Genomic DNA, 15994 nt, shown 5'->3' with positions numbered 1-15994 from the left:
CTACTCTAGTCAGCATAGCAATATAATGGCAACAACAACATTCACCTTTTTGCCCATATATTCCAGCACCCAGAACAGAACCTAGCATCTGACAATGTTTGATAAACACAGTATTGGATGAATGTCATACAAAGACTCAGGTGATGGTAATGTCTAGTAACCCAAGGGTTAATTTGAATGTCCTGCTCCAATTCTTGCTGAAAATCTTTCTAGAATAAACTTTGGCAACCCATAGCATGTTAAGTAAGGCTCATTAACGAGTTACTTTTGGCATGTGGGACAAGACAATGGCTGCCTCTATTATTATCTCTTCCTTATGACCAAAAGGATATAGAGTTGATACCAGCTACCCATGCTGTCTAGAATTCAGTAGCTGGTGCTCCTATAGTAACCATCTAGTCCTCTTTGCCTGTTCAGAGGTGGTCACTCAGCTACCACAATCTTTAATACCCCACTCTACTGATGAATCGGGGTTGCCTAATAAACTGCATCTCCCACCATTGTCAACCTGACAATAGGAGGCATCAAGCATCTTAGTACTCCTCCTGGAGACTGCCAACCTCTATAATTCTATAATGAATCAGTCTAGTTTTCTGTCTTAGCAAATCTAATGAAAAAAAAAAGAAAAATTGAATTTCTTTGGGATGGTAGCCCCTTGTAAGATCTCTGGATCATCACCCTAATCATAGTGGTCTGAGAACTATAGATTTAGAGATGGAAAAAAAATGGGTTTAAACTTTACTATCCCCTCTAGATATCTCTGAAATTAAAAAAAAAAAACAAACTACTTAATCCAATATACTCTTCTTGATTTTCAAAATTTCTCCTGAAAGTATAAAAATTCTTTCAACTAAGGGTTCAATAAGAGAAACTGAATCAGATTTGAAACATTTACATATCTGAGTTTACTTGGCTAAAGCAATATCAAATTTTTCAAGAGAAAAATTCCTAAGAAAAGTTATACTGATGACATAAATAGAAATAACAGCAATGGCCTGATTTTTTTAAGAAATGACATTTTTTAAATGTCAGGAAAAGGAAATTAAAAAGCTTTTGAGTATTTAGTAACAGATCTAAATCAAAATACTTCCCATTGGTTTATTAACAAAACAACAATAAAAAAGTGATATGGTTTAATGCCCAAAGTAAGTATTAGTATATCACTGAGAAATATTTTCATTCCTCCTAGGGCTAAGAGAAGAGTAAGTACTCTACTACTAAAAAAGAAAAAAAAAAGTGAAAGTTCATGTCCAGGATACATGAAAGTAATACAAAGTATATCTAAATATTATATCCAAGATATTGGTAATTTACTGGATAACATAATTTAAAATCAAATATGTTCTAAGTCATAGAATTTGGGATAAATCAACCTGTCAAGGTTAAAATGGGCCATGAATTTTCAAAAAGGGCATCAATGGAAATAAATTGTAGAAAACCCATTTAGGACTGCCCTACAACAACCCTAGTTTCCAAATACCTGTTCATTTGCTTCTTTTTATTTTTGACTATATATTTGCTGACAAATGTTGTGCCTCATAATTGTCAATCAAACTTTCCTGTTTGTTCTTGCTCACTCAGTAACTGCTCTCAGTCATACCTCTTGATTTTATTCCTACCACAATCTAAACTTCAGCACATTACCAGTGAGCCTAACATCCTCCAGGATCTCCTCCTCATCTCCATCACCATAACCATCAACTCTTGAATGCTTTCCCCAAACCAGCACTGACAAAACCCACAGTTCTAACCTGTGACTCTATCCAAATAGGGCTCAGCCAACGAAAGTGAGTCAGAAGTAAAGTCATATACCTGTACCAGTGATGGAATTACAGATAAGTAATTATCCATTACAGATAAGTAGTGGATAATAAATTTAGGTAACATTTCTAAAAATTTTTTACTGGAGTATAGTTGTTTTACAATGTTGTGTCAGTTTCTGCTATTCAGCAAAGTGAACCAGTTATATATAAATATATATATACACATATATCCCCCTTTTTAGTTTTCCTTCCCATTTAAGCCACCTCAGAGCACTGAGTCCCCTGTGCTATACAATAGGTTCTTATTAGGTATCTACTTTATATGTATTATATGTATATATACATACACACACACATGCACACACACACACACACACCCCAATCCCGATCTCCCAATTCATCCCACCCCTCCTTTCCTCTTCAGTATCAATAAGTTTGTTCTCTACATCTGTGTCTCTATTTCTGCTTTGCAAGTAAGTTCATCTGTACCATTCTTCTAGATTCCACATATAAGCAATATTATATGATATTTGTTTCACTTTCTGACTCACTTCACTCTGTATGACAGTCTCTAGGTCTATCCACCTCCCTGCAAACGACACTATTTCATTCCCTTTTGTGGCTGTTCCTTTTTGTTCCATTGTACATATGTACCACATCTTCTTTATCCACTCCTTTGTTGATGGACATTTAGGTTCATTCCCTGTCCTGACTATTGTACATAGTGCTGCAATGAACATTGGGGTACATATTTCTTTTTTGAATTATGGCTTTCCCTGGGTATATGCCTAGGAATGAGATTGCTGGGACATATGGTGTTCTTCCTATGTTTTCCTCTAAAAGTTTTATAGTGCCTGGCCTTATGTTCATGCCTTTTATCCATTTTGAGTTGTTTTTATGTATGGTGTTAGACAATGTTCCAAATTCATTCTTTTACATGTAGCTGTCCAGTTTTTCCAGCACACTTGTTGGAAAGACTGTCTTTTCTCCATCGTATATTCTTGCCTCCTTTGACATAGATTTGTTATTGTTCAGTTACTCTGTCATGTCCTACACTCTTTGCAACCCCATGAACTGCAGCATGCCAGGCTTCCTTGTGCTTCACTATTTCCTGGAGTTTGCTCAAACTCATGTCCATTGAGTCACTGATGCCATCCAACCATCTCATCATCTGTCATCCACTTCTCCTCCTGCCTTCAATCTTTCCCAGCATCAGGTCTTTTCCAATGAGTCAACTCTGCATCAGGTGGCCAAAGTACTGGAGTTTCAGCTTTAGCATCAGTCCTTCCAGTGTATATTCAGGGTTTATTTCATTTAGGATTGACTGGTTTGATCCCCTTGAAGTCCAAGGGACTCTCAAGAGTCTTCTCCAACACCACAGTTCAAATGCATCAATTCTTTGGTGCTCAGCCTTCTTTATGGTCCAACTCTCACATCCATACATGACTACCCCAAAATCACCCTGGATGGTGACTGCAACCATGAAATTAAAAGATGCTTGCTGCTGGGAAGAAAAACTACGACAAACCTAGACAGCGTATTAAAAGGCTGAGACATCACTTTGCTGACAAAGGTCCATATAGTCAAAGGTATGGTTTTACCAGTAGTCGTAGTAGTAGTAGATGTGAGAGTTGTAATAGATTAGGTGATCATTGTGTGTGGGTTTATCTTGGCTATCTATCCTGTTCCATTGATCTATATTTCTGTGTTTGGGCCACTACCACTCTATCTTGATTACTACTGCCTTGTAGTATAGTCTGAAGTCAGGAAGCCTGATACCTCCAGCTTCATTTTTGTTTCTCAAGATTGCTTTGGCTATTTGGAGTTGTTTGTGTCTCCATACAAATTGTAAATTTTGTTGTTCTAATTCTGTGGAAAATGCCATTGATAATTTGACAGGAATTGCACTTAATCTAGATTGATTTGGGTAGTACAGCCACTTTCACAATATTGATTGTCCCAATCCAAGAACATGGTATGTCTCTCCATCTGTTTGTGCCATCTTTGATTTCTTTCATCAGTATCCTATAGTTCCGAGTACAGGGCTTTTGTGTCCTTGGGTAGGTTTATTCCTAGATATTTTATTCTTTTGGTTGTGATGGTAAATGGGATTGTTTCCTTAATTTCTCTTTCTAATCTTTCATCGTTAATATATAAGAATGCAAGAGATACTAAATTTAGGAAGTCTAAGATGACCAGGGGCTAGAATATCTTATAAGTCTAGAACCTTAATAGTCACAAAGGGCTATTACATCTTTACCAAGATATGCTCAACAAAATAGTAATGTGAAGATGGCCCCCAGACTAACTTCCATGATCAAAAACTATACATCATATAGTTTTTATCTTGGAGATTCAGAAAGCACGTGAGCATATTAGAAGATGTGTGGCCACAAAGAAACCTGTTTAGCTTTGTTTAACCTGGTATTTGCCAAACTAACCTTTTTGACCACTGAATACCTATCAAGATCCTGGACAGGGGGAGAAAGAAAGATCCTGAGGAATAGGCTTAAAGAAAAGCTGACCTGCTCAGCCATTTATACTCACTGCTGCTTTTCAGTCTCCTGTAGGGCTACTCTATAAGCCCAGGTATTATTCTTAAATTTCCTGTGCACACAAATCACTGGGGATCTTGTAAAATATAGGCTCTAATCCAGTAGGTCTGATGTTGGCCCTGAGAGCTGCATGTTTAACAAAGCTCCAGGTAATACTGCTGCTGCTCTCTATCACATTTGAGTAGCAAAGCTCTACAGGAATACTGCAATAGGAAGATCTTCACATCTCTAATCTCTTTATCCTACCCTTTTGAATAATGAATTATCCTAAAATATTACTATCTTTATGTCACTTTGCTGGTTAAAAACTTTTAGTGACTCACTATTCCCTGCTACTGGAGAAGGCAATGGCACCCCACTCTAGTACTCTCGCCTGGAAAATCCCATGGACGGAGGATCCTGGTAGGCTGCAGTCCATGAGGTTGCTAAGAGTCAGACACGACTGAGCGACTTCCCTTTCACTTTTCACTTTCATGCATTGGATACAGAAATGGCAACCCATTCCAGTGTTCTTGCCTGGAGAATCCCAGGGACGGGGGAGCCTGGTGGGCTGCCGTCTATGGGGTCGCACAGAGTCGGACACGACTGAAGTGACATAGCAGCAGCAGCAGCATTCCCTGCTGCTACATTTGACCATGTGGCAGACAGATTAACACAGCCCCTGGCCTTATATAATGAAGAATCAAGTGAATGAGTAAGAAACAGTGTGCAGAATGCTAGAAGCCAAAACCAGAAGAGAATAGCTGTTCCTTCAGACTAGTTTCCTTATCGGTAAAATGAAAGTTAAACTAGATGAGTGGTTTAATCCTCCATGTGCAATGTACTCATTAATATCATGAGAGTCAGCCCAGACCAGTTAAGTGCAGGCTCTCAGGAGCTCCTGTATTAAGGCATGAGCAGGTCTTAGAAGCTCCCCAGGTGATTGTGATGTGTAGCCAAGTTTGCAAACCACCAGACAAGCCAACGATTCCCAAAAGTTGCCCATCAACAACTGCATCACCTGAAAACTTGTTAGAATGTAAATTCCCAAACCTCACCCCAGGCCTATTGGAGCAAAATCTGGTGGGGCAGGGTCCAGAAACCTAGGTTTTAACCAGCTCTCCAGGTGTCTCTGATACATTCTGAAAACCACTGGATTAGAAAGTAAGTAAATTCCCCTCTAGCTCTAAGAGGCTATCAATACTTTGATCTCTGACAGTCTTTTCAAGGACTTTTGATTTTCCTACTTGAAGACTAAAATTATAAGCTCCAAGAGTAGACTTCCTGGGTGGAAATCCCTGCTCCTACAGTTAATTGATGACTTTGGTTGTCTGTGTTTCAGGTCCTCATCTATAAAATGAGACTAATAATAGTACCTACTCTCATAAAGTTGCTATGAAAATTAAAATTATTTCATATCTATAACTGGTTCAGCAGAGTGCCTGAAATGTGGTATTCAGGTCATTACTCAATCATTACCCATCAATTGAGTACTTCCCTGTCCACTTTATCCAAAACTGCAGCCCATCCCTAATACTCCATTATCTCCTCCTTGATAATTGTATAACATACCACATATTTGACTTACTGCTTTATTATCTGTCTTCTCCTACTAAGATGTAAGCTCTAAAGATCAATGGTTTTTGTCCATTTTACTAAAAGCTGTACCCCCAGTATCTAGAACAGGGTCTGACACATTGGAAATACTGAAAAAAAAAGTTGGTGGGAAAATAAATAAATAAATAAATACTGCTGCTGCTGCTGCTAAGTCGCTTCAGTCGTGTCCGACTCTGTGTGACCCCATAGACGGCGGCCCACCAGGCTCCCCCGTCCCTGGGATTCTCCAGGCAAGAACACTGGAGTGGGTTGCCATTTCCTTCTCCAATGCGTGAAACTGAAAAGTGAAAGTGAAGTCGATCAGTCGTGTCCGACTCTTAGCCACCCCATGGACTGCATCCTACCAGGCTCCTCCATCCATGGGATTTTCCAGGCAAGAGTACTGGAGTGGCTATCATCAAAATTAATATTATTTTTAGCAATTCAAATTTTTCCTTATTGAAACCTAACAGTTTATACTTCCTGTCTCTTGCCTCCAATTGTCTATTACCTCAAACTGTGCTTTGTTCTTATTCCATGCTTTACCCAAATTCTGTCCTGTACCTAAAAATGCCCTTCTATCTAATTCTGCCCATGTTAGGTCTTGTTCAGGTTTCTACCTTTTCATTCAGTATTCCCTGATGACTCCAGCTCTCTAGTTCTCTGAATATCTACAGTGTTTACTGCCATATGGTACAACTTAACACTTAATTTTCTTAATTCAATGTCAGTGGAATAACGTCTAAGAAATTTACATTTTAAAACTGCATCATTTCTCTAACAACCATTTCATGAGAATTAGGGAGGACGGCCCCCTCCCTCAAAAAATGGGAAAGCTAACTATTAGTTAATCATGCATGCATACTAAGTCTATTTAGTTGTGTCTGACTCTTTGTGACCCTATGGACTGTAGCCCACCAGTTTCCTCTGTCCATAGGATCCTCCAGGCAAGAACACTGAATTGGGTTGCCATTTCCTCCTCCAAGGGATCTTCCCAGGGATCATTGACAGGTGAGTTCTTTACCACTAGCACCACCCATACTCTCCTCAAATAACTATAATAATGCTCAACATTTTACAAAGAATTTTTATATTTACCAGCCAGTTTTGACTAGATGATCTCAAAGACTATGTCTCCTTGCTCTTAAGTTTTCCAATTATCTTCAAGGATAGAGAAAACATTTCTTGAGGTAAAAATTAAGAATAAATCATAAAGGTCATGAATTCCCTGGTAGTCCAGTGGTTAGGACGCCATGCTTTCACTGCCAAATTCCTGGGTTCAATCCCTTTTTGAATAACTAAGATCCCGCAAACCATGCTGTGTGGCCAAAAAAAAAAAAAAAAAATCATGAAGGTCATAATAGAAACAGAAAATGATCCAAGAAGTGGGTGAGTTTAGGTACGGGCAAATAAGTGGCTCTCTCACTCCCAGTCTTCCCATCAGCTGAAAGAGGCTCACCCTTATTGCCAGTGCAGCCCCCTAGGCAGGTATTACCAATTAATCAGAGTTGGCAGACAAGTGGACATCTATGTGCCATCCCAATCTAGTCGAACAAATCTTAGTTACAAGAGCAAAGGAAGAACTTCCTACATGGCCCAATGGTTAAGAATTCTCCTGCCAATTCAAGGGACATGGGTTCGATCCCTGGAAAACTGGTCTGAGAAGATCTCACGTGCATCCCACATGCCTCAGGGCGATTAAGCCCATGCACCACAACTACTGAGCCCATACCCTAGAGACTAGGAGTTGCAACTAGCATGTGCAGCAACTACTGAAGCCCGTGCACCCTAGAGTCTGTGCTCTGCAATGAGAAGTCACCACAATGAGAAGCCTGCACTCTACAACTAGAGAAAGCCTGCACGCAGCAACAGACCCAGAGTAGCCAACAAATAAATGTGTGTGTGTGTGTGTGTGTGTGTGTGTGTGTGTACCCAGTGGTGTCCAGCTCTTTGTGATTCAGTGGACTGTAGCCCGCCAGGCTCCTCTGTGCGTGGGATTCTCTACGCAAGAATACTGGAGTGGGTTGCCATTTTCTACTCCAGGGGATCTTCCCAACCCAGGGACTGAACCCACGGCTCTTGCATCTCTTGCATTGGCAGGCAGATTCTTTACTAATATCGACACCTACGAGGCCCATATAAATAAATTAATTAATTTTTAAAAACAAAGGAAACATGCTAAGAAATTTAAAGTGATTTGTCCAGTTACATACGTGGTAGCAAACCAAGACCAGAACCAACTGACAGACTCCTTTGTGCAGGACTCTCTCCACTCCTCTCCTAATTCATTTCTGAAATTCAGTATTTAAATTTCCATTCTAAAGCAATCAAAACACATGAAGCAAATCTTTGACAGAGACTTTTCATATTCATGCTCATGAATATAATGTTGAAACCGAAAATGACAGTTTCGAGTCAAGTGATAGACAGGGCAGGCTAGTCTGTTATTTTTCAGTTGGGTTTATTTACCTAAGCCTAGAATGTGTCATGACTGCAGAGAGACAAAACTGATTATATTAATTCCACTGTCCTAGAAAAAGAAAAGGAAAATAGTCTTCATTAATAGGAACCAGCTCAACTCCAGTCCGAAATAACTCATACTACTGAATCAAGTTTTTAAAGGTGACCTCCCATAAATGACAAAGCATTAGTTTAAATACAGCTTAATCACTAAATTTAAATGATGGGAAAAGACATATATCTAAAGAAATATGAAAATAGAGATAAGAGAGACAAATAAACATCTATTTAAACATAATGACCATTTCTACATCTTGGAGATTATGCCTGCATTTCAGAATTATAATTTTTCCAGAGTTTCTCACTAAAAGACAGTTTCCAAATATTACAATCACCTTTGTAACTCAGTCGGAATGAAACTCACTTGTTAAATTTTACCTAGCCAGTTGATCATTCTGTCTGGATTAACTCTCATTTTTAAGCATACTATAACTGAAGGCTGCTTTGGGGAGAAAAAATCATCATCTAACACAGTTAGAAATTGCCTCTGGCACTGTCTGCATTACCCAAGGAAACCAGGATGACAACTGGCAAGGTCTGTTACTTCATAGAGTTGATCCCATTTAGCAACTGTGTTACTTGGTTATGGTACCAGCCGTTGGTCCTGTAACCTGTCCTTTCACCCTGAGAAGGTGAACCTAACTCATTTGAGGGTAGGATGAGAAAAGCAGCAAACACACAGAATCTTTTCTCTTTAGTAAGCACTCTGCTACCATGCCAATGCAGGGAGGGAGAGGCAGTGATGCTGAAACAGCCAGAAGAAGTTCAGGATTTGCATGACCCCTGCTCCACAAAAAAGTGCAGTCAGTTCGGGAGTTCTCCTTGGATCTGGATATACACAGGAACAATCTCAGTGGGCCTCAGATAAAAACCTAGCCACAAAATGATGCTTGCTAAGAGAGCCCAATAAGGCTAAGGTGATTCTTCCCTTAACCCCCTTTATCAGTCAAGACACCAGTGCTCCATGAATTGGTCAAAACAAGAATGAAATCAAGAGCTGAAGTCAGTCCCCATCATGGTAGCCCAGGCACAGACTCTTTAGGCCAAAGACCAGCCAAGGCAAATATTGACATCTAAAAATGGACAAGTAGTTCCTGAAGAATGTTTGTGAGACACTGTGAGCACTCTTTTTCCAACCTCCTCATTCCAAAAATTCAGAGATCACTTTTCCTATACCACAGTGTTGAATCATTTTTCAATCAACCCACTTACTCATCTGGAAAAGGGGACAGGAATCCCATCCCATGTAGCACAAATATTAGGTGGCATCCAAGACATCATTCACAATAATGGGAAATGCTTTAAAACACTCCTATTTATAATGAGAGCTTTCCTGGTGGCTGAATGGTAAAGAATCCACCTGCCAATGCAGGAGACATGGGTTCAATCCTGGTTGGGAAAATTCCCTGGAGAAGGAAATGGCAATCCATCCCCTGGAGAAGGAAATGGCAATCTACTCCAGTATTTTTGCCTGGGAAATCCCATAGACAGAGGAGCCTGGCAGGCTACTGTCCATGGAGTCATAAAAGAGTCAGGCATAACTTGGCAACTAAACAACAACAGATTTATAATAAGAACTCAAATTCCTTAAAAACTGTATGCTGCCTAATCCAGCATATTAAGTAGAGAAAAAAATCAAAGAGTTGGAAAAACTTGATTTGGAATCAGTTTTGTCACTTCCCAGCTCTGTGACCATGAGCAAATTACTTATTACCTTTAAGCCCAAATTTCTCTTTTGTAAAATAATCACAATAAAATGTATTTCACAATGTATTTCTGAGGATTACATAAAAAATACAGAAAAAAGAAAAAAGAATGCCTGACCAATGATAAACATTAAATATTCATTTTCTTCCCCCATTTTTTTCTAGTAAAGAAAATATCTGTTAAAATGCTTTTGAATGTTGCATATGGTTGAAGAAATTAACATGCCAGTGTCTTATCTATGCAACTCTAGTTTATATTGCTAATTTGAAGCAGCTACTATTTATGTATGTAATTATACATAAAATTTGAATGAATTATAACTGGTACCATAATCTGGAACTTTTTCAGAAATATATTGCAGCTTTATTTTAATCCCACTATGGTAAAAAAGAGAGAAGACCTTGAGCAACTCTTTAGTTGAATAGTGGCATATTTTATGGCCCTTTTTCCATTAAGTCCTTTTTTTGTGTGTTAGATATCATGCATCTTTCAAAATAATTCTGTTCATCTGTCTTTCCAAAGCCTGTTTATGGCCTTTAATTTGAGACAGTATTAGGAGCAAATATGTACAGTCCTGCAAAAAAAAAAAAAAAATAGAGAGAGAGGAAGAAAGGCCTGTTTGATGCAAATAAGACTATGGAGAACAGTCTTATGGCCAAGAACAACAGCAGGCTTGTCCATCTGTCCATCACCAAATTGAGTTGTGCCCACTAGTTATCAACAGGAGGTGGCCATGTGGGCATCACACTAAAATAGAAATTCTGTCATCAGGAAGATAAGGGAGAAAGGAAGAAGAGGATTAACTGCTTCAGAATCAATTTCTGGGTTAGAAGGATTTATACAAAGAATGCTGTTTGTTTCTTACTCATGGACTATAAAGCTTTTATTCATTCATTACACATTTTCTTGGTGCTTTTTAAAAGCTAGGCAATATGCTAGCCACTATGGATACAAAAAATAATTTCCTTTCTTTTTTTTAGTAATTCTGTTGCAGGACAGAGAAGTAAACAATTATAATACAGTAAGATGACAGCTAATGTATATACACGGGCCATAAGAACCCAAAGAAAGAAGTCATTAGTACACCAAAATATGGCAGCTTTACAAATTTGTGAATCATCTTAGCACATGCATGTGTCATTCAGTCTTGCACAACTGTTTGGAACCCCGTGGACTGTAGCCCACCAGGCTCCTCTGTCAATGGATTTTCCAGGCAAGAATACTGGAGCAGGTTGCCATTTTCTACTCCAGGGGATTTTCCCAACTGGGGATAGAACCCATGTCTACTGCATCTCCTGCATTGGCAGATGGATTCTTTCCACTGAGCCACCTGGGAAGTCCCATCTTTGCACAGGGGCTATACTAACCTTCTTTGTAATACTTCAGTGTCGTTATACATGCTACTGGAGTGAGAATAACCACAGAAGTAAAACAGAAAATCGAAGAATGAACAGATGGGTTTTGATCAACTTTGCTTATCTTAGGATATAAGGGAACTATTACTGCCCTTACCTTCATTTCTTAAAGCCTTTTCCTTTTAAAGTATGGGTGCATGATTAATTTTTATATAATTTTTAATCTTATTAACTCCATCTAAACATGTCCATTTCTATTTTCTATAATATCAGTATGTTTGAAAGTATGACCATTGGACAATATAGATATGGATATAGGTATAGATATATAGATACATACATATAGATACAGATACAGATATAGAAATAAATGTATAAATAGTTTCTTGGCTTCTGGACATACTAGTAAATTACACATTTCTTAAATTTTACAATGACACATTTTCAAGCAATTGCCTAACAGAAAAGTGAATATAAGGCATAGCCTTTATTGGCATTTAGCAAAATTAAAATGTTAATACAAATAAATCCTCAGTGGCTTTAAAACATACTGTAAAGATTCCTTTTCAATTGCAGAAATGAATCAGGAGTGACTTGAGGCACTCCCATTTAAGCTAAAGTATAAAGTCTGGATAAACTGTCAGCTTGAAAATCCCATTTAAACGTCTACTGGCTTTGTTGCTCTTATATGCACTTGGAAACAAAATTTACAACAGTCTCAGACTGAATTTATTATTCATCTCTGAGGCAATTTTGGGTGCTATATCATTTCCCCAAGTCTCATCTTGGTTATCTCTCTAGCACCGGCATTCCTCTTTATTGCCCCTGAAGACATACATTGCCCTGGAGCCGCACGAGTAAAAATGATGGTGTTCCTCTCCCTGACCCTCCCCACAGGTACAAGAGCCCGAGGCACATCCTAAAATGTAGTGCTAGGCATGGGCTGCCATCTATGGGGTCGCACAGAGTTGGACACAACTGAAACGACTTAGCAGCAGCAGCAGCAGCAAGCATTACCTTGCCTCAGGTACTAGCACCAGGCCTAACCAGAGTCTGGGTCAGCCTTGAAGAACACACTCCAAAGAGAAAGAGTCACCACTCTCCCTGCCACTGTCCTGTTATCCTGCCTTGGTGCCTGCCGACACTGAAACGCCTTCTGCCCTGGCTAACTCAAGAGCTCACAGTAACACTACCATTATTATGCATGAAACTGACAAGACATCAAAGTCCTAAACTTTATTTCTAATCTCTACTTCGGTCACATAATTAACCTTTTCCACATACCAAATTTTGAACCATAAAAAAGGCTGAAGAATTGATGTTTTTTGAACTGTGGTGATGGAGAAGACTCTTGAGAGTCCCTTGGACTGCAAGGAGATAAAACCAGACAATCCTAAAGGAAATCAACCCTGAACATTCATTGGAAGGACAGATGCTCTAATACTTTGGCCACCTGATGCAAAGAACTGACTCATTGGAAAAGGCCCTGATGCTTGGAAAGATTGAAGGAAGGAGGAGAAGGGGACGACAGAGGATGAGATAATAGGATGGCATCACCAACTCGATAGACATGAGTTTGAACAAATTCTGGGAGATAGTGGAGAAGGCAATGGCAACCCGCTCTAGTACTCTTGCTTGGAAAATCCCACAGATGGAGGAGCCTGGCAGGCTGTAGTCCATGGGGTCACTAAGAGTTGGACACGACTGGGAGACTTCACTTTCACTTTTCACTTTCATGCATTGGAGAAGGAAATGGCAACCCACTTCAGTGTTCTTGCCTGGAGAATCCGAGGGACGGTGGGGCCTGGTGGGCTGCCATCTATGGGGTCGCACAGAGTCAGACACGACTGAAGCGACTTAGCAGCAGCAGCAGTGAAGGACAGGGAAGCTTGGCGTGCTGCAGTCCATAGGATTGCGAAGAGTCAGACACAACTTAGCAACTGAACAACAACAACATTCCAAAATTTAGGTTGTAACTTCTACATAATGAAAACCACAATGCCCATATATAGATATTTGCTTATTGCTTTTCTTCTCTCCATCTATAAGTCTATATATGTAATTCCCGATCACTGTTCTCAAAGTGATTCTCATATTATGACACCTAGCATAACTTCACAGGTAATTTTATGTTTACTGAATATTTTCTATTGATAGTGGTGTCACTGGGGATGCTGTAACTTCTGTGTTCTACTCTAACAAGCATGCAAATGTTGTCCTATGGATGGGAAGTTTTTACCAAGATCTATACTCTTTTCTATGATTTTTCTGATCACATTTTTTAATCTATTACACATGTAAATCCTGCAAAAAAAATTGATTAGAGTTGAGTAATGACTCATGCCCAAGGAGTCTAACATAAATGGCAAAGAGAATATCATTCATTAATTTGTCAAAGGCCTGCAAGTTACCTGACCCTAAATGAAGGCCAACAGAAACATCAATTAGAAGAAGTTTTAAAAAGCAGATATTACTGTGAAAAAAATGTTTTTTTTCTGATGGTGAAAGTTGTGATGCCTCTTCTAGTTTATGTAATTGCTAATATTCAGGAAGGGTGGTAAATACCAAATGAGCAACAAGGAAAAGAACTGGGTACCTGGACTTCCCTGTGATTCAGATGGTAAAGAATCTGCCTGCAGTGTGGGAGACTGGGGTTCGATCCCTGGGTCAGGATCTCCTGGACAAGGGAACAGGTAGCCACTCCAGTATCCTAGCCTGGAGAATTCCATGGGCAGAGGAGCTTGGTGGGTTATATTCCATGGGATCGCAGAGTCAGACACGGCTGGGCAACTGACACGTTCACTGTCACCACTCATCCTACAAGTACATCATGGTTCCAAAACTCTAGGAGGATGCCAGTTGTGTGATTTTGAGGAACTGCTTTCCCTCAAACATTGTTAGACACGGTAGCAATGTCCTGCTGTTTACATGCCAGTATAAACCACAATATAGCTAAGGTATCATAAAACCCTAGTAATGCTATTTCAAATACACTTACACATTTGTAACCTACTTCTGAATTTCAATTTGTGAATAAAATACAAACTACTGTTTATTTACATATACATACTGATTCTCAGACACTGTGTCCATTTGATCCTTACCTTGGTCTAGGAGGTGACTGTTATTCTCTTTGACAAAGGAACAAATAAGCCTAAACAATGAAGTAATCTGCACCAGCATAAGAATGTTAATAATACTGTATATCTGCATAAAAGAAACTGTTCTTTAAATCTGTCATCTCCTACTTGAGGAATAATTGTAGTCCACACTCAGAGGGTAGAGGGTCCCCTAGGACATATTCATGGAGCAGGGGTCCGTGTCAGCGACACCCACATACTACAATGTGCCTGCAGCCTTCAGGAGCCTAAGCAGATTTAGACACATTCTTGGGCCCATTTTTAGGTCTTGTTAGACCTTTAGATCCTATTTTTAATAACCCTTGTAATCTTTTTAAAATACTCAGCCAAAGATCAAAGCGGCAGTTTAGCTTTAAGCTACAAACTCTATATTTTTCATTTTAATTTGTACTTACACAACATTTTTTTCATAGCAATAAATAGATTTTCTTTCATGAGGGAACAAAATCTGCCCTTAAGGAAAACAGTAATCATTTTCAGCAAACATTTACTAAGTAACTACCTTTTTGAATGTTAAAGGCTAACCCTGAAGAAGGTAAAAAGATAGATAAGACCTGATCTTTCAATGCCAAGGGCTTAAAACCTAATTATGAAGACAGAAATAGTAGAACTCAGGGTCAAAATGTAAAGTGCTTCTTAGTCCCTCTAGAAGGAACAACTTCTGATATCAGGTTGCTTTAAAGAGCTCTGGCTTCCCAGTGAGAAAGGGGGCTGAGAAGAATAATCCTTCAAGAAAATGTCAAGGATTCTGATTCTAGCAATAACTCTTGAGGTGGAGGGAGTGAAGCAGGAGAAAGGGGGCAGTTTCAGAAGTGACTTAAGTTTGCCTGAGGATGTGCTCTTTACAAACCACAGAGCCCATATGCACCATGACTTCCTCAGAATCACAGCTATGGGGAGCCCCCAGGCACGGAAGGAGGATGGCCTGCATCTCAGAGGTCTTGAGAAGAAACCACTGAGAACCACAATGCTGCAGTGTTTCAGGCGCAGCTCCTAGTGACACCATACTATGTTTTCATTTTTCTATTTGTCCTTATTTAATATAGAACAATAATATTTTACACAGACATCTACATCAAGAAGGACTTAATTTGACTAGGTGGTTACCTTTGTCAGTCATTAAGAGGCTGTTGTTTCAGAAGACCTGAACCAGTGCAAAGTTGAGTTGCTTAGAACAGAGTCTGTGATAAAAACAAGTATAAAGATGGTTACCTACAGCAAATGATTTTAACTTATTAAAAACCAACCTTAAGGGAATACTCCCATAACCTCCTATGATTTATGATTCCTAGATATCTATGGCACCCCACTCCAGTACTCCTGCCTAGAAAATCCTATGGATGGAGGAGCCTGGTAGGCTGCAGTCCATGGGGTCACTA

At 39.3% G+C, this 15994-nt stretch overlaps 1 protein-coding gene across 3 annotated transcripts in view; it reads right to left on the bottom strand.

Moving 5' to 3' along the window:
* Nucleotides 1-15994, bottom strand: part of SLC44A5 (solute carrier family 44 member 5) — a 425439-nt gene that overhangs the window by 328266 nt on the left and 81179 nt on the right. Inside the window, exon 2 of one of the 3 annotated variants that reach the window (XM_061411563.1) lies at nucleotides 15723-15796. The exons of the other annotated variants lie outside the window; for them this stretch is intronic. Within the exon in view, the coding sequence (XP_061267547.1) occupies nucleotides 15723-15735 (13 nt within the window). The 5' untranslated portion in view covers nucleotides 15736-15796. The remainder of the gene's footprint in view (nucleotides 1-15722; nucleotides 15797-15994) is intronic. 3 annotated transcript variants of the gene reach the window in all.

The sequence above is a fragment of the Bos javanicus genome, chromosome 3 (assembly GCF_032452875.1).
Source record: "Bos javanicus breed banteng chromosome 3, ARS-OSU_banteng_1.0, whole genome shotgun sequence".
Classification (NCBI taxonomy): domain Eukaryota; kingdom Metazoa; phylum Chordata; class Mammalia; order Artiodactyla; family Bovidae; genus Bos; species Bos javanicus.
Note: the sequence above shows the minus strand (reverse complement) of the source record. Positions and strands in the feature narration are given on the sequence as shown.